Source organism: Seriola aureovittata, chromosome 7 (genome assembly GCF_021018895.1).
Source record: "Seriola aureovittata isolate HTS-2021-v1 ecotype China chromosome 7, ASM2101889v1, whole genome shotgun sequence".
In the NCBI taxonomy this organism is placed as follows: domain Eukaryota; kingdom Metazoa; phylum Chordata; class Actinopteri; order Carangiformes; family Carangidae; genus Seriola; species Seriola aureovittata.
Window position 1 is genome coordinate 28,299,593 of NC_079370.1, and position 25,919 is coordinate 28,325,511.

At 38.6% G+C, this 25,919-nt stretch overlaps 1 protein-coding gene across 1 annotated transcript in view; it reads right to left on the reverse strand.

The window, feature by feature from the left end:
- Window positions 1–25,919, reverse strand: part of ascc3 (activating signal cointegrator 1 complex subunit 3) — a 162,495-nt gene that overhangs the window by 134,923 nt on the left and 1,653 nt on the right. The window contains exons 3-5 of the mRNA XM_056380794.1: window positions 22,360–22,510; window positions 17,358–17,935; window positions 8,010–8,127 (exon numbers count right to left, since the gene is read on the reverse strand). Coding sequence (XP_056236769.1) covers window positions 8,010–8,127; window positions 17,358–17,935; window positions 22,360–22,510 — 847 coding nt within the window. The remainder of the gene's footprint in view (window positions 1–8,009; window positions 8,128–17,357; window positions 17,936–22,359; window positions 22,511–25,919) is intronic.

A 25,919-nucleotide genomic window follows, 5' to 3' on the forward strand; every position in this document is an offset into this window, starting at 1 on the left:
AATTTGTGAAATTTAGTTTTTTGAAGTGTTTGGATTGGATTACGATTGAATTAGTCACTATACTTCTTAGTCTGTAGCCTCAATTGGACTGAAGACGGCAGTAAATTATTTTATTCTTCTAATGCCATCCAGGCTAGGGGATTACGCTAATAAATCTAATGTCTTGCCAATTTAGCCAGCTTAAAGGCGCTACTGTACAGCTCAACATCGGGCAGGGAAAGCCCTCCATTACTTCTTGTTGTATAACTTTTTGTAAATTAATCCTTGGCTTCTTCCCATTCCTTAAATAATCCTTTATAATTTGGTTATATCATTGGAAAGTTTCTCCAGGTATCATTTTCAGCACCATTTCCACTTCTCGAGACTCTGCTTTATCTTTGTAAGGAGGGGAGTCACATTAATATATATCATATCTGCAATATTGGCACACAATTTGACCCCAAAATACTTCATATTAGATGGGATCCACTTAAATTGGCCAGCCTGAACCATAAGTGGATGCCATAGTTTGGAGACAGGCATAACCTCTGACTTTTTGCCAACTGACTGAGCCAGAAATCTGAGAAAATGTTTCAACTCAACTGTTTCAAGGAGAGCCTGGGTAGAGGATGCTGGATCTGAACCCAGGCATTGAATGTCATCAGCACACAGAAAAAGTTTATGTTCTCTTCTACCAGCCTTTACTCCCTTAATTCTTGCTTCTTTTCTTATAAAAGTTCTTATAAAGGTTCGATAAATAATATTCAACAGAAGTGGGGAAAGACGATCCCCGTTTTGTGGGGAAATTAGACCATTTAATTTAACACATTTAAGAAACCTTCTGAGACACTGAATAAAAACCTCCAATCAACATTACCAAATGTCTTCTCAGTGTCAAGTGAGAGACCTTGCCTTAATAAAATCCACTTGATCACCTGATCAAAATGGATAATTGTCAGTAAGATTTTCTTCAACCTAACAGACAGAACTTGTAAGTAAGTGCCAATAGTCAACATTCACTAAACTAAGGATCAATGAAATTAGAGCTTCATTGACAGTGTCGGGGAGACATCCCAAAACACTGGCTTCACTGTAAGCCTTCAATGTGCCAGTATAGGTGCTAAAACATCTATGTTATTTCTATTTATTCTATTGGGAAGCTGTCTGACCCTGGAGATTTCTCTGTTTTCAAAGACTGTGTGCCAATTAATTCTGAAAGAGCAACTGCCAATGGGGAAACTCCAAAACTTGACCGGCCAACCAACGGTGTAACTTGATCTCTCAGTCAATCCATCAGTCACGGACATTCGCGTTTATAGGTCTGGTCACTCTGTTTTGGTCCAGCCAAAAACATATTAAAACATTGTGGCACTAGCAATGATAAATGATCAGTCTTCTATCTTTCCAGCAACATCTTCAACTATTTACAGCTCCACTCTGCACATGAAGGAAGGAGAAACACGAAAAGTAGTCTGCCGAACAAAGGAAACAGGGGGTCAAGACACAATGCTGGCTCAGGATGGAAGACGACGTTTCAAATAGAAAAAAAACAGCAGGTATGGAAGGCTGGTACTAGGAGGGCTGCTTTAGTATCGCTCACTATCAAGCCTCCTGAAAAACAATCTCATACAAAATCAATGAACTCAGCTTTAAGCCACCCAGAGTGCCAGATAACTACAGCAAAAACCAGTGTAAGCCTATTCCACACAAGAGCCTCGGCTTATTTGGGCCTTAGTAACACCATGCACATGTCAGCCTTTTTCTCTATTAGTATGGCATGGTATTCGATTATTTCTCTTATTCATGAGAGGTATTAAAGCCGGGACAGAAATAGAGAACCTGCCCGCAAGGGAGGCTTTAGTCTGGTCTTCATCGTTCCTAGTAGATGGCATGAAGGACGTGAAAGAAATAATGAAGAACTGAGTTGAAGTGAAAGGCCAATCTTTAGGTAATAGCCTTTCAGTGGACCAAGCCATTTCACTAGCATGAAGAAAACAAGAGCACCACACAGCTCAAACAACATACTGACAGTGATAGGCAGTGGGGGTGTAACATAAAGCTAGAATCTCAATCTGTTAATTTCACATACAGTACACATCTGTGTTACAATTTATGCCAGAAGTGGGTAAATTAACAGTCACCATCTAGACAGCCTTATTTTCTGTTTACTGTTGACAAATGCTATTTAGGTTTTCAGATACATGTAAGGATAGTTATTACCAAAATATACAAAATAACGCAATATTGAAACCACAAATTTAATAAAAAAAACAAACCTCATAAAAAAAATAGGTAAATATGGTGTCTAAATAAAAGCTGCATTGCTGTTTATGGTCCAAGTGTAAATGGATAATTGAAATAGAAAGCACTGGCAATACTGCAATAATAAAAACTGGAGGATATTAATAACAACAAACCTTGGAGCAAGCTCTAAGTACAGTATTAACATACTGTTAATTATTTGAAACATACAGTATATAAGATATTGCCAATTAATTAAGGTTTTATGTTATCAAACACTTGCATATTTACATATTCAGCAGTTATAGGCAATATAGCATTCTCTGTATGCTTTTTTTGACAAAACATGACAAAGACGTTGACTTTTAAGAAAAATCTGAAAATCTCTCTCTCTCACTTTTAAGATCATTATTATTATATCATATATTTTAAGAGCTATATTTGTTTACAGTGCAAAGTTCCTGTTTGTTACCATGGATGTGAGAAGATGGGTCAAATTCATGGAAAATTATACCTTATATTTAATATATAATAATAACAACAATATATAATACATCAGTCTTTTTTTTCTTTACAAGATAAATGATGCATTAAGTCAATATTGTGCACTTCCTGGTTTATCAACATTAAATATAATTCTTTTTTTTAACACGATGAAGAGAGGAACTGCCTCAACGTTCAGGAAATAGCTAGTTAAAGACATATCAAAGCTGAAATTACCCCAATATACCCAACACTGATATCTTTGGGCATCCCCATCTTCACCAAACAACAGGAGGAAATTGCTGGCAAGATTCTTAAGTCACTGATAACACACATGGTGGATTTGCACAAAATTAAGCATCATTTGTTATTACAAATCACTGGACACTGTCAGATAATATCTGTCTCAACACATGTGTCCATATCAAACTGAACTCATCACAGACACAATAAAAAGGCAGAGCAGAGGGAAGGAGCGTAATCTTCCAAGTTCTTCAGATGTTAAAATGAGAACTGATTACAACATCAATCGATGAGATCTACAGAGAGAGAGAGAATCTTGAGAGCTTTGTTTTGGTTGTGGCCATATCTTAATATGGACTGGCAGAGAGAATGGAAAAAAAAAGATGACTTTTTGCAAGCCTAATTTATCAAAACATACTTCTTTCATCCCCCAGAGAAACGCTCACAGTGATCAAGGAGCAACCTGTGTAGAGACCAGCAGATGATCAGTTCATTTATACTAGCAGTTACAGTCCCCACAGTATGAAAAAAAATTCTGCATATCCCAAGTTGCAATTGTTTTTGACTCTTCTGTCAGATGTTGGCTGTTGCAGTTCAAACTGACCACCAACATGCACAACTTATGCACTTCAGTAGAGGAAATAACTAGAGCAGTCTGTATTTCTAAGTACACCCAACCGATACTGGAGTTTTGACGTCGAGGCAGATATCGATATTGATATGAGAGATTAGAGGGGGCGGGGGGGTCAGAGGGGGTGGGGGGGGTTAGAGGGGGAGGGGGGGTGGGGTGCACTGAAGTTCACTGAGCTCAATGTCAGGTTGATGAAACCAGTTTGTGACAGGGAGCATGATTCTGCTGGAAGGATCCATTAGAAGATGGTGAACTGCGGCCATGAAGGGATGAACATGGTCAGCAACAATACTCAGATAGACTGGTATTCAGACCATGATTGACTGGTATTAAGGTCAAAAGTGAGTCAAGAAAATATCCCCCACACCAGTACACCCACCACCTGAACTGTTGACAAAAGATTGGATTGGAAAGAGAAGATTGGGTCCATGAATTCATGCTGTTGATGCCAAACTCTGACCCTACCATCTGCTGCCTCAGCAGAAACAGAGCTATATTTTTCCAGTCTTCAACTGTCCGGTGTTTGTGAGTCTGTGTCCACTGCAGCCTCAGGTTTCTGTTCTTGCCTGACAGGAGTGGAACCCAATGTGATCTTATGTTGTAATCCATCCACCTCAAGGTTGTACATGATGTGGATTCTGATGCTTTTCTGCTCACCACAGTGGTAAAGAGTGGTTATCTGTGTGACCATAGCCTTTCTATCAACCAGTCTGGCCTTTCTCCTCTGACCTCTCTAATGAACAAGATGTTTCCATTGCTCTGACTTCAGACTGTTGCACATGAAAACCCCAGGAGCAATCTGAAGACAGGAGGACACATATGTTGATAAATCTACACCTTCTGATTTGAGCTGTGCCGCATCAGCACGCAGGATCATTACGCACAGCTTTCCACTGTGTTTATTGTTTGAAATCACACTCAAATGACATCAGACTGATATAACTCCATACCATACTACACACTCAGACTCTTCTGATTATGGCTTGGTATTCTGTTGTTTAAATGGGAGATTACATCAGCTATCAGCTCATCAATCCTGTCCATAATTTTTTTCCTTTCCAACTTTTCTTTTTAGCAAACATAGTATTTCATGTAAAACACGAATGACTGTTGTGTCACATTATACAGAATGAATTGACCATTTACAAAATGGCATTGAATTGATGCGGTCATATAAACAGCCTCATCAACATTTGTATGCCTCCACGCTGGCGACAGCATATTGTTTTCTGGTTGTCTGTACATCCCTATCTCAGTAGCGCCTCGAAGGAACTTCTTATGGGCTTATGGGTGAACTGATTAGATTTTGGTGGTAAAAGGTCAAAGATCAATGGTCAAAGGTCAAGGTCAAGGTCATGGTGAACTCACAAAACACGGTTTTGACCTTGTGATCACGATATCTCAGTGAAGCAGTCTGAGTGGCGGAGGCATCCAACAGCAAGGTGGTGATGCTAGTTCTTAATGTATTTCTATCATCATTGTACAAGTTAAGTAAAAACCCACACCATCTGCCTCTGGCTGCAGATTTGAGGTGTTGTGTGTTCAGATCATGTCACTCTGCACCATCCAGACATATAATTTCCAGTAGGAGCATCTTTCTATTTGTTGAGCTGTTGTTGACGTGCATCTCTGTGACTGGCACAGGTGTTTCAGATAAGACCAGTGATGTAAATGGTTAGGAGTGAATTTATTCATCACAACACGCTTCGATTTATATTCCATCACCAGGATATTGCACCAACATGAACCAAAGTAGCAAGTGTGTTTCAAGACGCCCACACAGTTTGTGCGCTCAAGTGGTGTGCCTTGGTCGTAGCGCTTACACAGTTAAAATAGGAACATAGTTATTAGTTATTTTTTAGTATAAGTAGTAGTTTAGTAGTACCATTGTTACATTTGGCTATAGCTTAATTTTAAATTGGTTTTAGAAAATGAAAAACAAAATATGTAAAAATAATACATAATACATACATAAACTGTGTAATGAAGACACTATTTCTAAATTACCTCCGATATGTATTAATATGGTAATTTATACGATAGTTTCTTGTTAATCATCTACAGATATACACACAAGGTACACATACAGAATACAAGCAACAAGTAAATATTGGCTGATATATTTGTCTTGCCAATTTATCCAAAAGGATTCAAGAACAATCAACTCTTTTTCTTCAGATGACCTCTGGCATTAAAGATTGACTTGAAGTCATTAACACATAAGGCAATCCTTCAAATGACAACAACTGCACTTTACATCAAATCACCAGGTGGCGAGATCCATCAGTTTAAGAAGGCTCATGTCAGTTTGTGTTGGCTCTCTAGTTTATTTCTGCCAAGTCAAAATGTTGTGGATAAATATAGGTCTGTCAGGCTTTTATTACAGTTAATCAGTTAAATTAATCAGTTAATTGGTTTAACTACTCACCAGGTTTGGTAAAACGTAAAACAAACAGAAAATGAGACACAAGTTCATCTTTTCAAGTTACAATTTTTAAAGAATAGAGAGCTATGTGGGTATTTTATGTGTGAAATACATTGTCAAAATAACAGTCAGAATAGTTGAGTACTATATAGTTTCAGAAAAACATATTTCTAAATATATATGAGCATTTGAAAAAAAATGCCTTCTGTAAATATGGTAATGCTGGCATATTTCCCATCAGTACTGGTCTATAATACCATTACTGCCACCATGCCTCTGAATCACTGCTCACATCTCCATAATATTCACCAATTCAAACAGGTCTGTTGTTGTGCTGACAGACAGCTCTAAACATAACTCTAAAACGTTCCTGTCAAACGGAAATCCACGAACATGACCTCAAATGAGAATGGCACCTCAGTCTGATTATTAGGCTACACACTACCTATACTCTGGTTTAAGAATGACTCATTGTTTATCTGTGTTTCTTTTTTTTCATTTATGTATATAGAGTCCAGACAGTAAGGATTTGGTTTTGTTTTTCAGGCTCAGAGCCTCCTCTCTTCTGATTGGCTCACTGAACTGTTGTTACTGGAGCTCCAGAAGAGAAGCCTGAGAGAGGAGATGGAAAACTACACTGAGATGGGGTTTTTTTTCTTCTTATGGATCAACACTTCAAATGAATCATAGGAGAAGAGGAAAAATGGATCTTTAATATGAGCATGTTTACATAAATAGTCAAAGAACAGTGTGGGAGGTATAACCCCTTTAAGACATAGCCTCCAAAGTTTGGAGTCTTTAGACAGATACAGATGAAGTCAAACAAAATCTTTAATATTTTGTGGAAAATCCTTTGCGATCAATGGCTGCCTGGAGTCTTCAACACACAGACATCAGATGCTTTGTATCCTCTGTGGCGATGCGTCACTGCAGCCTTTTTCATCTCTTGCTTGTTAAGGGCTCTGGTCTGCAGCAACTGGAATGCAGCTCCAGCAGATAGCGATCAGGTGATTGACTGAGCCAGTCGAGGATATGGCACCTCTTCACCCTGAAAAGCTCTTTGGTTGCTCTGGCCGTATCTTTAGGATTGTGGTCCAGCTGAATGATGAAATGTCGACCAAAGAGTTTAAATTCACTCGGCTGAATCCAGTATTCCTCTTCATTCTGCCATTTCAATCAGCAACCATACATGCCACACCATAAAAGAACCATCATGAAGTTTGACAAATGAGGTGGTATGCTGTGGGTCATGAGCTATTACTTTTTGACAGAAGTTGATTTTTGTTTCATCAGTCTATAAAACTTCTATGAACTGCACCCTGACCTCTCTGTTTGTATCCTGTGGTGAATCTTCAGTGGTTATGGTCATGAATTCTTCTCTTGATGATGAGGAAACATGTGCACTTACATCCTGGAGAGCACTCTTGACTTGCTGTGCAGCAATAAAGGAGTGTGTCTTCATCATGCACAGAATTTTCCACACATCCACAAGACCTGTGCCCCTCAGTCTGACCTGCTTTGGCAAACCAGCAAACTTTGATATCGCTTCGATAGATCTTTGCTGTTTTTGAGCCTCATTATTATCTTCTTCACGTGCACGCTCACCTCTGTCCTCGTACTGACAGTCTCCATCTCAATCTAGATGGTAACTCAGTTAACCGCGTCAGCTCTTTAATGCGTGAATTATGTTGAAACGACACATAGCTGCTCGAGAAATAATTAGTGGCCAAGGGCTCTCTCTCTCACATACAGTTGTTTCTATATTGACGTAAACCTTCTCAAATTAAAGCTGAGACTTGGTAGTTTAACCTGGTATTTCATTATCATCATTAATTTATCACAAACTGAAAGTGCTCCAGCTCAGAGCCTGAAGAACAAATAATATTCAACTGTCCAAATACTTACGTCTGGACCTGAACTCAGATCTAAATTCATATCATATAAATAGCTGATATAATGAATTTGTGTTACCATGGAGATGACATGGTTGCCATGAGGCTGTCTCACCTGGTGGGAAGCCAATTCTGTCAGGTGGGATAGTGAGGAGGGAGTTGACGATGGTCATCCTTCGCTGGAGGAGGGTGGAGATCATCTCCAGCCCCTCTGGGCCCAGCAGCTCAAACAGCTGGAGTGAGAGAGAGGAAGGGGTGAAAATCAGTGTCTGCGAGCAAAAAATACATTCATCTTCAGCATCTACATACCACTACACACACATCCAAATACATATCCAAACATGTATACACATCCTATGGCTCACCAGCACTCCCTAACACGCTGCTACTGCCAAGGCTGAGCACCTGGTAATTACCATCCGCCTGGTAGAGAATATGCTCTGCCGCTTACCCTCCCAAATATAGCCACCTGGCACTTAGTAAGTGACAGAAAAACAACAACAAGAAATCCTGTGCACAGCAGCAGCATACAATTAAAAGCACAGCAGAGACAGGGCAGCACAGACAGTCATCAATATCACAGAGAGACCAAATAGAAGTGAATATAAGGTTTGTGCTTTCTAATCGGAAAATGGTAGATATGAAGGCCTGTAGCACAATGCGGTATTTTTTCCCCTCCCCTTTCAGGATTGGTTTCAGGATGGAGGTATGGCTTGGTCTTTCAGTCTGTCCTCCCTTGGGAAGGCAATAGTCAGCACAGCAGGGAAGTAAAACAACAGACGCACTTTGATGTCAGGTCAGCCATCGTCTTTGTTGGGGTTATCTTTGTCTCCCTCTGCGGTCTCTTTTATATGTGGTCTAAACTTCTATTGGTTCCTGTGAATGTCTCTGTTTTATTAGAGTTGAGTGTACTGTATGTTGGGAGTGGGTGGGAAGTGGAGGGGGGGGTTTCACCTGCTGCGGCTCAAAGGATTTTTTTTATTTTTTTAAATGAACACTCATAAATTCTGTCCTTGGAGCTGACTATTAGGTGTCGGTTCCTCTGGGTCTGAGAGGAAGAGTTTCTCCTTCAAATGGATTCTGTACAGTCCACCATCCTGCAGCGAAACCCAGTTCTAAAGCATTAGCAGTGTAATAACTCTGCATCTGCATCGCTACAGGTCAGGAGTGTAAATGTCCTACTTCATCTGTGATTAAATATTCAGCAATGCCTTCTCAATTTTTCAGCTGGTAAATTTTAACAACTAAAGCATTATTGGAAATGAGGCACCACTGAGCATGGCTGCATCTCTCCTGAGACACATTTAACATAAACTCCAGTTTGGGAAAAATGCATTTTAAATTTGTTCGACTATTCAGCACAGTTACATTGTCAATGTCATATGATGACAATATACTAGAATTTAAATGTAAAAATAATACAACTGAATTTAAAAGTGCAAAATGGTTAATTTTTATTTCTTCATTTGTGAACAGAAATATTATGGCATGAAAATATTTAGTTGAAGGTGGAAAAACAATGAACATTAGAATGGAAGACTATAGATTGCGGAACCACATGCTGACAGTATAGATATATAACCTTTTCAAACAGAGCATTAATTATTAGTAATTGGCTACTTCTATGCTCATTCATAGATCTGCAGATGCAAGTTGCTGATTAAATAGCTGACTATTGTTAAAGCTGAATGTCACAGTATTTCTAAAGTTGGAAGGAAACTCTCACTTGGCTTTTGACCAAACAAAAAACTTGATATCATTAGGAAAATCACAACACTTCTATATCTGTGATAAGTTATCTCATCATACAAACAATGCTAACACAGTTGGCCAAATCACTTAACCTGCTTCTACTTGACAAAACATATACAACTGAGTGTAACAGTGAGCCGTGAGATGCTTCGATCAGTGATTGTATGTTTTTAAAACTTATTTCAGGGCTGCAGCTCACTCTTTCATCCCAGAGCACAGTGTAGCCGAGTCGTTTCTGGTTTAACAGCACCATGCTGGACAGGTGACAGGTGTGTTTACAGTGTCTGTGTGATTAGCAGCAAAGGCAAAAATTTGCAGGTTCACGTGGGTGTTGCATTTACATCACTACTACAATCGGAGCCGGAGCTGATAAATACCCATCTACTGCAGAGTCATGTGACCCGTGTGTAAATGCTGATTGTTACCCTTTCCATTGCTGACAAAAGCCTGATGTTGCCGGTTTTTTGGCCAGTGAAAAAGGGGCTCAAGAGAAACCTGCTTTAGTGGAGACTAGCACAGAGGTCACCCGATAACATCAACACCGTGCAAGATAAAGTCACAAAACTTTATAGGTGTGTAGCTGACATCAAAATGATCAACGAAGGCCAATTTTATAACTGCCAAATAAAATTAATTTCATTTTCAAAAATTCCACCAGAAACTGTCCATTTAAAGAATAACTTAAAACTACTGTCAGGCGAAGGGGTGTGCTTATAAAACAGGGTGTTAACATTTACATAAGTTAAAAAAAAAACTGTATAAGTAAGAGAAAGCGTTGACATGTATCAATACTTTTCAGGCATTAAAATATATCAATAGATATTTTCAGCCAGTGTTCAGTACTTGACAGGTTTTTTGGAATAGTATTGAGCTTTGATTCCCAGTCCTAATAAAATATAGTGCTATAACACTGTTTACTTCAGTGAATAATTCAAAAGGTTAACCTTGAACAACACATTTTTTTTTAAACCTATACCAATCTAGGAACAGTGACAGTTAGTGTTTATACTGGCAAAACACTTTTTCAAATCACTACTAATACATAGGACTTTTTAGCTTTACAGTCTTTCTAATGCGTATCACCAAACTAGATAAAAAATGTGATAATGGTGTAGCAGACCTTTCTGGCCTGGCATCAATCAAAAGCTATTAAAGAGTTTATAGAAAGGACATGTGAAATTCATAGACCCTAAAGGCCACTTTTCTTACTCTTCCCACCATCAAACTATCAAATGGATAGGAAACAGAGGACCCTTCTCTCACAAACAGACCAGCTTTTAGCATGTCAGAGAGATGTACAACCACACTGTGGGTCACATGGTCAGCTCCAGAGGATCAACAAATGGACACAAGGCAAAATTGGAGCAAACAACCAAAAGCTCCATTTTCTAACAATAAGACTCTTCCTCTACATTGGTATTTGATTATATTATGTAGGAAAAGTAACACCAAGAGGACTGTGATTATCACTGAGGTGTGAAGCCTGGACTCTCTTACCCTGTTTACAACAAAATTAGTGCATATAAGAAGGTTGATCATATATGGGTAAACCCGCTATAAAATTGCTGTTCAGACTGAGGACAGACACACAACTGCAGGGACCAATGTCATCACATGCAGTTACATAGCACACACACAGACAGTTAGAGATTCGCTGCTGTGTTGGTGCTGCTGTAAGTGTCAGAGCTTCAATCAATGATTGTGTGTTTTTTAAACTGATTTCAGGCGTGAGTGCTACGTAGCCACCATGTTTCTGCTTTAACAGCACCGTGCTGGGCAGGTGACAAGTCTGTCTACAATGTTTGTCCTCTGACAGCACGGAAAAGGGGGGACAATTAGCATGTTCACCTGGGTGTTGTGTTTACATCACTGCCGATCAGAGGCAGTAAATACCTGTGACTACTGCAGACTCATTTGACCCGGGAGTGAATGCAGCCCTTTCCTATTGCTGACATAAGTCCAGTGTTAGTGAGTCTTAGCGGGTTTTTGGTCCAAAGGAAAAGGGGCTTCTCACGCATGCATACACAGACACACAAAGCAGTGTTGGCCCCTTCTTCTCTGTCCCTGTTTAGATAACACAACCTTTAATCACAAACCACATTCCAATCTTGAATAGAAACTAGCACTTGCCTTTTTTCAAACACATATCTGAATTAATATGAAATTAACTGTAAAGTTTTTATGTGATCTGGTTGAGCCCCTAGACTTCTATCCTATAGAATCGCCAAAATGTATACAATTTTTATGCATAAGTTTATGTTATGCTACAATGTAATCCTCTTCCAATAGACTCTCGATCTCTCTCCTTATTTAACAAGTCATTGTATCATTAATGTGAGGCTACTGGAACATACAGTATCAAACTGCCTTCCCAATCAGCATACATTATATCACCAAATGTCTCTCCACTGTACCACCCTCCCTCTGGTGCTCAGCAACCACCACAAAATGTCAGCAATCCAGGGTCACCATAGAGAAATAATAAGAGGCAGGTTCTCTCCATTGTCAGCTTTAATGGCACTGAGTGCAGAGCCTTTAAACTTAACTGTTGGCTTTGGAGTCAAACAGAGGTAGATGCATGGGGAATCTGCAGGTGCACTCTATCTCTCACACACACACACATATATATACACACACAGGCCGTTCTACATCTAAAGATGTCAGTGGGAGAGTTCACTTCTAAATGTCAACTACGTGAGGAACATTGGAACCAACTATAACCAGCTGAAGTTGTACAATTCTGCCTCTGCGGTGAAGCAATTGATAAAAGAGAGAGAGCGAGAGAGAGAGAGAGAGAGAGAGAGAGAGAGAGAGCAGAGGCGCTATATGGACAATACAAAAGCCTTGGAGTATAAAGGAGACAGAATGAAAGCAAGAGAAAATGCAAGGGGGAAAGAATGATGGAGCCCTTTCTTGATTCACAAGTAAATGTAAATAGTGAAAAACATCTGCTGGAGGTTTTAACATGATGAGAAGCTAACCTACAGTGTGCACCTGATCCCGAGCTTTATTAAGGTTCTAACCCAGAAGGGCTAGAACCCTATTGAGTTTGTGCTGGATCATTATTATTATTATTTGTCGTCTTCATCGCCATGGCTCAAACTGCCATGAGCAAGAAATGAGCTAGAAATATAAAACTGGCCCAGTAACTGGAAACGATGTGTAAATGTTTTCCAAGAAAAATGAGCCCAATCGTCCAGACGGTAGCCCTGTAATTAAGGCCCAAGAACGCAATTTTGGAAAGGCCACATTCCTCACAATGTACATCCAATTCATTTGAAATTTTGACACACAAGTTCATCTCAATGTGTTCTACAAAAAGCCTCTTGGACCATAAATGTCTGTCATGATGGATTTTTTGACAATTTGCATAATGTGAAAAACAGTCATGTGAATAGACTTTTTTGGATTTTGACTCTATCAACACCAAATTTGGTATACAGCCCTGCGGGACTGAGATACACAATTCTATTATAAATGGGCAAGATAAGTCCAAAAACATGGCCGCCATCAATCAAAAAATGTTGCCAACGATCTGCCCAATCATCATAAACCTTGGTAGATATTTTCAGCCAGTGTTTGGAAACAAGCCTTGTAATTTGTAGCCCAACCCATAAATGGCATCTCAAAACCTTGTGAACAGAATTTCACCAGTTTTGGAGCACATGCTCTGGGGAAGAGTATTGACCAAAATCATCAGAATTTGCCATCTTATGCCATTGTTCAATTTGCCATGCGGTTGAACCAGCTAGGGATAACTGGAAATGATGTGCAGATGCTTCTCAAAAAATATGATCGCAAACGGCCTGATGGTGGCGCTATACCTAACAGTCAAAAAAGTAAAACATTTAAAAGGCCGGCCCAACCATCCCATGAGTCTGTATGAATTTAAGTTTAGCATAGTCTATCTCAATGTCTTCTACAAAAAAAAGCCTTTAGTACAACAAACAACACAATGATGGATTATTTTGCTGAATTGTAGCTGAAACTGCAGAAACAACTTTGTATCGTAATTGCACCTTCCATTGTGTTTTTTGATTCCATTTTCTCTCTCAGCCTGTCATTAGCTCCAATCCAACCTTATTTTTGCCATTTCTCTTTAGAGGAAAATATTATTAAGAAGTGTGGAAGTAGATTTTTTTCCCCATCAGTGAGCTCACCAATGCTTTTACTATAAGTTAGACAAGATAAGATATTATTTACTGCAGGGACACTTACATTTTGAATTTTTTTCAGCAAACATTTAGATGATCAAAAAAGTGTGTGCTTGGACTCTCTCCTTCTTTAAACAAAATTAAACTAGCTGAGATGACTTTGCTATGTAAAGCCTGAAACCTGCTCATTGCTGCTCAAGGTTTCCTTCTGGTGAGCACAATAAGGTTGGAACACACAAACTGCCACTTAGGGCTTTATTTCAAGATCTGCTTTCTGTCTGTTTGGTTCACACAGGCAGATGTGGAGGCGTATCAAAACAGAAGGGGTTGCCTTCTGTTGGAACCTCTCTTAGCTGTGCCGTTACAGCAGGTCAATGCAATGGAAATCTCTCTCCAGCAGTGATTTTACTTATTGTATCCTAGCAAAACTTTCGAGCATATCAAAAACAAATTGGTGAGAACTCAAAATAAAAAAACTATACTTTTTTTGTGATCTGTCAGAGTTTTTATAATTCCACTGAAACTTTAGTACAGTCTACATGTTGCTTTCAGCCCCTCCATCTCAGCGTCCCTGGTTGAGGGGAGGAGTACATCAACACCCATTGGTGTTTTTGATTCTACCACTGTGGGGTAGCAAAGTTGAAATTTTTTAAAATTCTTACACATACAGGCTTTAACAAATGACCCATCCACGCATCACATTGGCAAAGACTTGCTAAAGATAATGCTGGGTTTCACCGGTTCGAGCACTGTAGCAGTATTTTCCACTGCTGGAGACACAACAGTAACAGCATAATGGAGCACTCTTTTTCTCCCCCCCCCCCTTAATCCAAAGGACTCTACAACTTTTTTTCCCCAAGGAGCACTTGTGCTCCTAATTTGAAAAATTTAGGAGCACATAAAAAACTAGGGGCACAATAAAAATTTCATTAATACGTTTTTTTTCTTTAATAAAGGAGGAGCAGAGTTGCCAATGACCAATCAAAACCAGCACAATACCAGAATTCAAAATATGCCTCTGTTTTTAAAGTCCAACTGCATTGATAGAATTTCCAAATGTATTGTACTATCTACAAAGTAGCACAATCAATGTTTAGTTTCAGCATTAAAAGGGGCGTAAAATGGCTCAGTGTAATTAGATACAGTAGATACTGTGTGTATGGTTCACGAGTGTGCGAACTCACCTAGACTCAGTTTGGTATGATTTGGGTAACAAATTATTTCATTTAAAATATGGATTTTTATTTATAGATATTATTCATGTAATTTGTATAATAGTTCTACCCAACCAGCGGCAACACTTCAAAGGTAGGACCTGGCAACCCTGACGAGGAGAAACTTGAAAGGAAAATGATTTGATTTATTTGAAGAGAAAAGTATACTAGGTTTTTTATTATTTCTTCTTCATGCTGTCTTCATTTAATAATTATGTAATTATGAAATCATCAAATTGATACTGAAAAATGACTGAAGGTCACGGTTCATAAATATTAAGTCTATAAGATAAAAGGATATGAATGAAAGTTCAGTTGGGAGAATGTCATCCCTGACAGTGACATGTCACAACCCAACTGAAAGATGAAGGTACACTCTGTTGGATTTGTTGGAACTAAAGAAACACTCAGTTCATTTGTGGTTTTACAGTGGTGTTACAGAGTAAAGCCTCTTCCTTCACAAAGTACTTTGACAAGTACTGACAGCGGCATAAGCACACAAACCGACAGCCAAGTTTAATTTAGACACATCATCGAGTTACTGATGGAATTAACATTAATAGTGACAGTTGATATTAAGTACCACCGGAGAGCCACCGCTCACATCTCAGACTTTTTCACTGATTCAAATAGAACTGGTGCTGCTCACTGACAATTGCTTCCCTAGTTGGAAAAACCAAGCCACAGGTGACCAGTGTGTATGAGATGGCACAGGTTTTTGTAAGCGGACTTGATACATCAACACTTAAATCAATCAACACTATAAACTTAACATTAAGTGTCCCAAGAAACTACTACTGCTAACTGCTTGTGTGTCAAAAGGTAAGCTATATCTATAGGACTGATACACCAATTACTTCTAATGAGTTGGGCCAAAGTAACAACCCCTCCCAAACAGAACAACATGCCACTCATTTCATCTCATCTCTTCTTCTATCCTCTACAATGTTAAACAATTCAAGTTTAACAATAAGACTGCTATCTTGTTGTTAATATTTCCAAAGTGCCTTCATTAACAATTAAGGTCAAAGGCGTGAGGGAAGTTTGAGATGTCTAAAAAGGTCTAGAGGTAAAGGCCAAGGATGACTTGGTGTAACAGCGAGGACATGATCCATTCAGCATCTGGATCAAACCCAAAAGGCCTGCTGTTGAAGGTCAAGGTTATAGAATCAATAAGAGCTCCAAAATATTAAACACACCACTGCAACACACAAATTCAAACATCATACACGAATCAAACATTTTTCATTTAATATATAGATATATATATATTAAATATATATATATATATATATATTTTTTTTTTTTTTTTAAAACATCCCTGTACACAGAGCAACACAGGATAACAGCCCAGCATGCTATAGCCTTTACAAACTGAGACTTGGTTAAAATTACCTCACTGCAAAATCAACTGTAATGGAAATAGAGAGGGGTGATGGAAACCACTCGTTCTGTTGACTGCTCCAGTGCTCCCAGCTCCACTGTTAACCATGGTGTTTGCTATGTCAGCTAAACCAGGTTTTACTCAGACATTGATACAACCTCGTCTACTGTCATCCAGCAGCCAGTCATGAGAGAGGGTCCACGGTGCACTAGTATCTTATAACTGACACAAATCTCTCTTTCTCTCACTGCTAATAAGCTATTACTAGTGATATGTAACCAATCAGAAAGTGCTGTAGGCAGGACACAGACCACAGAGTTGTGACTACAGACATAGAGAGTAGCTGCATCAAAGCAAAAGTAGCATATTTTTTTATTAATTTATCTGTAATCATACTATGCCTGGCAAACACAGGCACTGTTCATCACCTGGCTAATACCATCCCTACAATGAGGCATGGTGATGACAGCACCTGGCTATGGAGGTGCTTTTCTGCAGCAGGGGACAGGGAGACTGGTCAGAGTTGAGGGAAGGATGAATGCAGCCAAACAGAGAGAGGTCCTTTAAGAAAACCTGCTCCAGCGTGGACATGACCTCCTAGACTGGGGCGATGGGTCACCTGTCTGTACAACAATGACCTGAAGCATACAGGTAAAAAAAAAAAAAAAAAAAAAAAAAAAAAAAGCCTAAAGTGGATTCAGGACAAATCTCTGACCATCTTTGAGTGGCCCAGCCAAAGCCCAGACATATACCCTACTGAAGAAGATTCAAAGCTGTAACTGCTGCCAATGGGGCTTCTACAAAGTACTGAATAAAGCGTGTGAACACTTTTATAAATGAGAGATAACCATCAACCAAACCAACATCTTTCTTTGAGTCCTGTAAATTCTGTATCAGGGTCTGATTAAATCTATTATATTGGTCAATTTTACAAGTATATGAGATTGTATGACACAAACCTCATTTTGCAGCTCATCATCACTCTTGTGGGAGGCCAACATTTCAAACAGGGATGTGCACAGCTCCTCTGGACTGGATGAGATCATGTTGCCTCCGTTCAGATACTTCTCCACCTCTGTTCTAAGGATCGCTCCATCCCCGGAGCTAGAAGATCCTCCAGCACTGAACGCCTCTCCTTCATTGGTGGCCTTCCTCCCGCTCTGCTGATTGTTGAGGAAGTTGATAAAGTCCAGGCTCACGTTCTCCTCATGGACACCAGAGCAGGGAAGGTCCTCCAGCGGGTCCAATGTGTAGCAGTCATGTGAGAAGACAATATTAGATCCAAAAGTGGAGCCTCGCTGGGGGTTATGATGGGAGCTCTGGGTCTGGATAAAGTCTTCAACTCGGTAGTTTCCAAGTGGAGCCACAAGCCGAGCCACACATTCACAGGAGGCTTCAGCTGCAGCTGCCGGAAAGGGACCAAACATCTGTTTAATGGCCCGGGTCTCCTCTGTTCCCACATGGTCTTTGTTGTGGAAGGTCTCAAACAGAAAGACAGCAGCACTTTCGATGGCCTCCTGACCGTGTTCAGTTCCCACTGTGATACAAAAGACAACATATTTACACTTTTATGTCATGATTGCAATGGTCAACAAAGCTAGAGCCAGTTTTAGTGATTTGGGGGCCACAGGCAAAATCATTGTTTTCTCATCTTTTCCCTACTCAACAATGTTGGTATAAATCTTTGGTGGAGGACTCATTTCTTTTACTTGGTGGTGGAAATGCACAAAGTACCTTTACTCAAGTACTGTCCTTAAGTTCAATGAGAAGACTAAACACAAATAAATGTAACCTTTAATACCACAAGCTGTGATGAAATATATTACATTTAAGTTCCCAGATTGTCTGCAGTCAACCATCTAAATGTCCCTCCAGATTTCCACTAAAGAAATATCACTTGTTTAATGTTATCAGATTTATCTCCTCCTCTATATCCTCTAACATCACTGTAGCTATTAGGTCCCCAGTCAGTGTTGTGTGCCCAGTCAGTTTCCTGCCTTGCCTAATTGGCAGGCCTCTGTAAAGTCTGGTTCTGACATCGGCAGAAATGAAAACTGAAAGGACAATTAAATCTGATGTATTCATTATTGGTTTAATGACGGTGATTATTAGGATTATTACTGATTGTAACAATCACCTTCGGCCTTTTCTATTATCATTAGTGGTATCTAGATAGCAGTTTTGTATGCCCATTAAATCTGAGCTGTGTACTATTCATAGCTCCAGAAAACAATCAGCAGCTGCTCCTCTGAGTGGTAAAGACTACAGCATGAGACCACCGTTTAAGGTCCCTGCACCTCATTTCAATAATATCCAAACAATTCATGCTTAGCCAGAACCGTACTTAACTAAAAGGGAAATAGAGTAATTGTCCAATTAGACGAAAAAAATGTCATAAGGACAGAGGGAGAATAGAGTGAAGAAGGTTGGCGGAGTAAAGCAGAAACAGATAAAAAGGATTTAAACCAATTAAAACAGTCCAGCAGCATCAGACTGGTTGCTGCACATAACTGAACAGAATGGCTGCTTTCATCCTCTCTGGAGTGTGCTTAAGAGCAACTTTTTATTTGGATCCAGTCACACAGACAGAGGACAGGTTCAACATATGAAGTGGTGGAGAGCATCACAACAACAAATACTGTGACTCTCCACTGATGAATGAGAAGAGAAAAATACTACCAGGAAAGAAGAAAAACACAAACTAATTGAAAATCTGAAAGTTTTTCATGTAAGCTCCATAATTAACTTGTTAAATTCAGCTAACACTTGATGTCATAGAGCAGGGATTGCAGCATGCTATCAAACACCTGTTTCTATGTCTTGAGTAAATCTAGTATGTTTTTTTTTTTGTTGTTGTTGTTGTTCCTGGACCTTAGATATAAATTTATAGGCCAATTATATGCACATCCAGTCTGTGCCAGTAGACTCTGTACAGTAGTCCATTAAAACAATAACCTAGCATTTCTACTGACTAAGCAACATTCATCCTCCTGCCTCAGACCACCAGTTTTTAGCTTATAGTGGTTTGAGAAAGTATTCAGACCACTTCACTTTTTGCACACTTTGTTGTGGTGTAATTTTAAATGGATCAAATTGCCATTTTTGCCCATTGATTGATGGAACACTGAACAATCCACAATGACAAAGTGAAAATGCAGAAATGTTTGCAAATTTCTGAAAATTTCTCTCATTTTCGAAAGTGTTCAGACTCTTAATTGAGTACTTTGTAGAAACCCCTTTGGCTGCATTTACAACTCTGAGTGTTCTTGTCAGCACGAATATGACCTGGGGCATACAGCCAAAATAACGCTGGAGTGGCTGTGATACAAGTCTCTGACTGTCCTTGAGTGGCTCAGCCAAAGCCAGCTGTAAACCCCATTGAACAATCGTGGAGAGACCTAAAGATGGCAGTTCATACACACATCCCATCCACTCTGACAGAGCCTGAGAGGATCTGCCAGGAAGAATGGGATAAACTGCCCAAATCCAGGTGTGTAAAGCTTGTAGCATGTGCTTGTTGACTTACCAAAAGACTCAGAGCTGTAATTACTTCCAAGGAGCTTCTACAAGCTACTGAATTAAGGGTCTGAATACTTTTGTAAATGAGCAATTTCACTCTTTGATTTGTAATAATTTTGCAAAAATTACTAAAATCATGTTTTCACTTTATCATTATAGATTACATAGCCTCCTACAGTACAGTTTTGCAGTGCTGAAGATATGATCTAAGTTTAAAACATATATGAAATACCCATAGTAAAATTGGTAAATGTACACATATTAAAATATATATGATTAATTCTAATATGGTATAACATGTTGAAACCATATTTGTTAACAATCTACATTTAATTTATACATGCAGGTTTATTAAAACATACATACATATAAATTCTTTAGGCTTATGTATGTTTTTATTATTAATTTTAAATGTATCTATTTTTCCACTCTGGGAAGGAGGTCCCACAATTCTGGACCCTACTACTAATAATACTACTACTAATACTACTACTAATACTAATACACATTATTTATAAGCGCCTTTCAGGACACCCAAGGACGCTTTACAGAGCAAATAAGAACATTCAGAAGTATAAACAAGATAGACAATGTATAAATGAAATAATGAAATATACACAATATACATGTGTATACATATGTATGTGTGTGTATGTATATACACATACACACACACATACACCAGGCGTGTGTTTTTTATTATTTTGTCCACCCTATTTATATCAGTGAATGTAAAATGTAATAGAGCTTCAAACACTACATCCTCAAAAATGATCAGTTGAATCAACAACTGTCTAAAAAAAATGATTAAAATTTTAATACAAACTGATTAGAACCTTCATTAAGGAGGATTCACTGTAGAACTATTGTATTACTCTACATAAGTTTTAGCTGGATGTTCCTAATAAAGTGAACACTGACTGCAAAGAGCCTGACTGGAATTGGTTGATGTTGGTACTGTCCTCACCTGTGAAGTGACACACCTGGCAGCCTAAAGATGTTCTTTCATTTAACAGTTTTATCATATATTATCATTCTCACCAAATAAGGTAACCACCCCACCCCCCCACCCCACCCCACCCCCCCCCCACACCTTTTAAAATGGAACACATTTATCCAGAGTACTTTTTAAATGACTTTCCTTGTACTTTTATCTGAGAACATTTTTACACAGTGATTTTACTTCTACTGCAGTAAAATGTCTTTTCAGTAACAGTTAGGCTGACGTCAGTGTAGTGTCTCATCTCCAGTTGCAGGAGTTTCTCATGCTACTTTAAGGAATCAGAGCAGGAATTCATACACAAGCTTTTTCAAGGAGCTATACCAAATTTTTTTAAACTCTAATATCTTTTATGTAAGAATTATCTGTAAGCGTTCTTCAGTAGTCTACCTCATCTACAGCTGCTCTGCACTTTTGCAGAGTTGCACTGCAGGTCTTGCTGTACAGATGTGAGACAGACATTTCTGTTGGCAGTGTGTGTTGGCTCAAGATTTTCAATTAAGCACTGAAACGCCACATTTTCAGGCATGGAAATGGGTTGTTCCTTTTGCACAATAGATTTACAGTTTTCTACATTATGAACCAATAAAGTGTTTTTCTCGGCACATGCTGGTTGTATTTTTACCTTTTCCATGATGCCACAGCAAATGTTTGAGCATGAAATACCACCTGATGGCTACAGTGAAATCAGGCAACTGCACTGCTTTAATGGAGCTCTACAGTTGTTGTCATGACCTGGCCAAGTCAGTGTTATCGGATCAATATCAAATTTCGAGTGCACCTTTATAATGTGACTCCTGAGGTTTAAAAAGGTTTTTGGAATAACATCACTGACTCAAATTCCACAAGTAGCAGAAATGTCTGATTCAGTGGAACTTCTTGCCATCAGATAAAAGTAGAGAGTAGAGAAGGATCAATGTCAGGGATGTCAAGAGTGTCCATATAAATCAGACGGTTAAAACCCATTTAGAAAAGATGATCTTTTAAAAGTTTCTACCCTTCAGAAAAGGCGCAATGGTATTATAACATTAGAAGATTTAAAAGGCTGTTTTATTTGTATTTGTATTTTGAGTGCAACCAGATTACTCTTTTCATTAATGTAATGACAATGTCTTGTTAATTTACGTATTTGTCGAGACACAAATATGTGGATATCATATATTTGTGGCATATCAGTAAAATTCTCTCAAAGTATTTGTTTCTTGCCAGAGTATCTGTCTTGCAGTGCAACATCCACTTATAGTGAATACAGCACTATACAGCCATTTAAAGGTTATGTTATTTAGGCACTCACAGGATAAGGCAAGGGTGCCACACTTTTATACAAGCAGTCTGAAAGTAGATGGCACTCTGTTACTTCCAACAATGTTTTCATCAGTATAACACAAACACAAGAAAATAGATTGAAATGACAATGGATTTGAGGCTGAGGAGTTAATTACCAATCTGTTTGGCTGCCAGAAGGAAGCTCTTCAGTTCCTGATTGGCAGCTTGGTGCTTAGCTTTGTCCTGATGCTCGTTGCAGAAATGGACAATCTTCTGCCAAGTCAGGCCCTCTCTGGCAAACAACTCCTGTCTCTTCCGACGTTTGGTCTAACATGAGTCACAGGGAGAGATACAATCACATTTCAAGACAGAGAACAGCAGCACTCACTGCTCTAATAATCTCAGGTATTTCTAATTACCCACATACCCTTGGATAAGACCAGGGTACTCCAATAGTCTGCCAATACTGTGCAGATATTTTGTAAAAACAGCATGGGGTGCAATCAGTGTGGTCAGTCACTAATGATGTAATACAATCAATCAAGACCATGTCTACTTTCTGTGGCATGTCTTCAAACCAAAATAATCTATTAGGTTATTTCGATCAAACATACTGGAGGGTTTTTACTGTTGCCCCATTTAGTAAAATTGTATTTTTTCATTCATCTATAGCACTTTGATCATATTTCCGTATATGCCGTGCTTGCTAAATGTTTTAATATGTACTTTACTCATATCAAATTTAAGTTCCAAAAACACTGGATCCTACATTTCCCATTATGCAACTCAACAGCATATTTTCATTAGACCCTCAATGCCACCTTGTAAATGCTCAAATTACTGAACAGACACTGCAAGGCAAGATTAACTAATAGATGCTGGATTTCATATAATTTATTATTATATGACATATTATTTTAATATGTTGCTATGCTTCTGGTACTTTCAAAGTAGAGCTGTTTAGTACGTATTTAGTTCAGTATGATTCTGTATTTACATCTCAATAATGCACCAAGTTCTCCAGAAATTCTCAGTCAGCTAATGGTCATAGAATTTCTCCCAGAATATTGTCCATTCAGTAGGGCTGAACAATTACTCAAAATATCATTCAAATCGAGTGCAATATTCAAATCACAGGAGCTGTAATTTTTTTGTTAAAAAAGGTACAATGTATCACAGCATACCATTATTAATGAAGCATTGTGGTGTTGCCCCAATCTGCAAATCATATTCTCCAGACATAAGAGAACGTACTTATTTGGTAGAGCTCCCAGCAAAAATCACATCATCATCAACATTATCAATTTTTTCAGGGAAAATTAAACTGCAAAAATAAAATCGTGACTCACTGCAATCACAATATTGTCAAAATAAGAAAAATATTGTGATTGCAGTGAGTCACCATTTTAGTGAGAATGGTCACACCAGGTGATTTTTTTTCAATGTTTAGCTCTTCTACTATAATATTATATTATTCATGAACAGATAAACTGAGTCATATAGCACAATCTCTTTTGCAGAGACTAAAGCATACTTGTAAATGGGCATCATAAATCGTAAACTGCTTTTGATACTAATGGCACAACAATGCCTGACCTTTCTTCAATCATACCAAAATAATACTATTTTTGTTGCCTCACTAGTGCATTACACTGCAGTTACACATGTATCCTCATTAGTTTTGTAGAAAAGTCAATGCTAATGAGCATAACTTCTTTTTTTTTTTTTTAATTAGAGCAGTGTATTAAATCTAGGCAGGTCTGACGGTTCAGGCTTCAAGGTGAGGAGAAGCATTAACACAATGACTCCATTACAATCAGCATGTCTTCTAAAACTCAGTATTTTGCACACAAGCTATGAGATAATCTGAGAGTTACACCTGCCATCTTTTCCCCTGGAGAATGTTTTTTTGCATAGAGGATTTAACTGGAGGTGAGACAGGTAAAAGTGAACGGCTGAATACAGAGCCCAATTTAATTTTAAGTCTCAGGAAGAAATGAGAGCTGGTCTGAAAAACAAATTACTGACAGGGAGAAAACACACAGTTTTTTTTTTTTTAAATTATGTAGCAAATTATTGCTGGTTGTAAAAAGCCAAAAAAAGATAGGCAAGGAGCATTGAAGCTGTTCTGGCACCTGTCTGTATTATCCCCTTTTAAATTAATATAGCTTATGTCTTAGCAAATATTTATTTATTTACACATTCAGTTCCCGTCCACCTGATGAATGCAAGTACAATATTGATTCTCTTTTTTGCTCTGTTTTAGTCTACGCCATCTCTTGAGAAAAATATCTGGTTGTTTAGCAGCTAAATACTTCACTATGTTCACCAGCTAGTCTCTAATTTTATCAGTCTGCTGTTTAGCGGTGTAAAGTTGGTTTATTATAGTTTTCTCTCTATGATAGTGGATTAGGGCCAAATCTGATTTTTTTTTTTTTTCACATTGCCCTAATCCTCTTCTGTAGGAAACAAAGCTGATGAGGGATGCTGAAAATGTTTCTGCCGATCAAGGAATCATTTGAATGGCCTATTTTAAGGTCTATTTTAGATCAATTAGAGCATTAGTCTACAGAATGATTTGCAAGTATTTGATTAGTTCATGAAACAGGCGTGGGCACACGTTCCAGTGTAAACAGTGGTCAGAAAATCAATGAATGATGATTTAACACATAACTTCAAAAAAAGTATTGTTAATGCAGACTTAACACATCTCCACTTCACAGAGCGTATCGGTGGAAATGTTCAATACTGCAAGACAGAAGCATCTCTACCAACACTAGGAGTGGGAATTGATACAATTTTTATTGATACCAATGCCATTATCGATTCTGCTTATCGCTCCGATTCTTTATCGATTCCAGTAGATTTTCTGTGTGGAAAAAAAGTATGCCTGTACAGGTCAACAACGCAAACTTTATTATGAGTCTCTGAACACTGAACAAGATGGATAACTGCTCTGTAGTTGTTCAATCCCTCGAGGAGGGGGTGCTGTCTGCCTCTTCATGTCTGCTTTGTATTAACAAAAAAAAAATTTTTTTTTTAAAAGAAATAAAACAGCTCTCGGACGGGAGCCGGCTCCCATCGCTCACTTTAAAGAGCCGGATCGATGGCGACCGACACATCACTAATACATACCCTGACTGCTCTGCTGAGAAGCACTCATTGACCGGAGGCGTAGAGCGTCAAACAAATGGCACTCCTGATATTTAATGCCTTGCTGTGTCGACAAATGTTAGCGTCATTTTGTGTAAAACTAAGCCACACTTCCTCGAATCCTTCATTGTAATAAAGGATTCGAGGAATAATGACGTCACGCTTTCACGAGAGGCAGTCAGCACGACGCCTCTCCTGAAAGCGTGACGTCATTAAAAAGCACGCGGAACTAAGTGGAAGGTATCAATAAGGGAATCTTCAAACATAAAGGCAAATTATGTCAATGGAAGTTGGAACCGGTTCTCAACTGGAGCCAGTTTTCGATTCCCATCCCTAACCAACTCAGATTACATACGTAAGCAGCTGGTTGTATTTCAAAAAGACAAGACAGCTTTACAGCACGTTTCAGGCACAGATGCAACTCAGTGCTTGACACGTGCAAAGAAAAGCATTAAAATATTTGAAAACAATAAGCAATAAAAACTAGAATTAAATTGAATAAAGTGTCACTAAATTTAGTAAAATACATCAAAATGAAAATAAAATATACAAAAATAATGATAGAGCAGAACTACAATGGAAC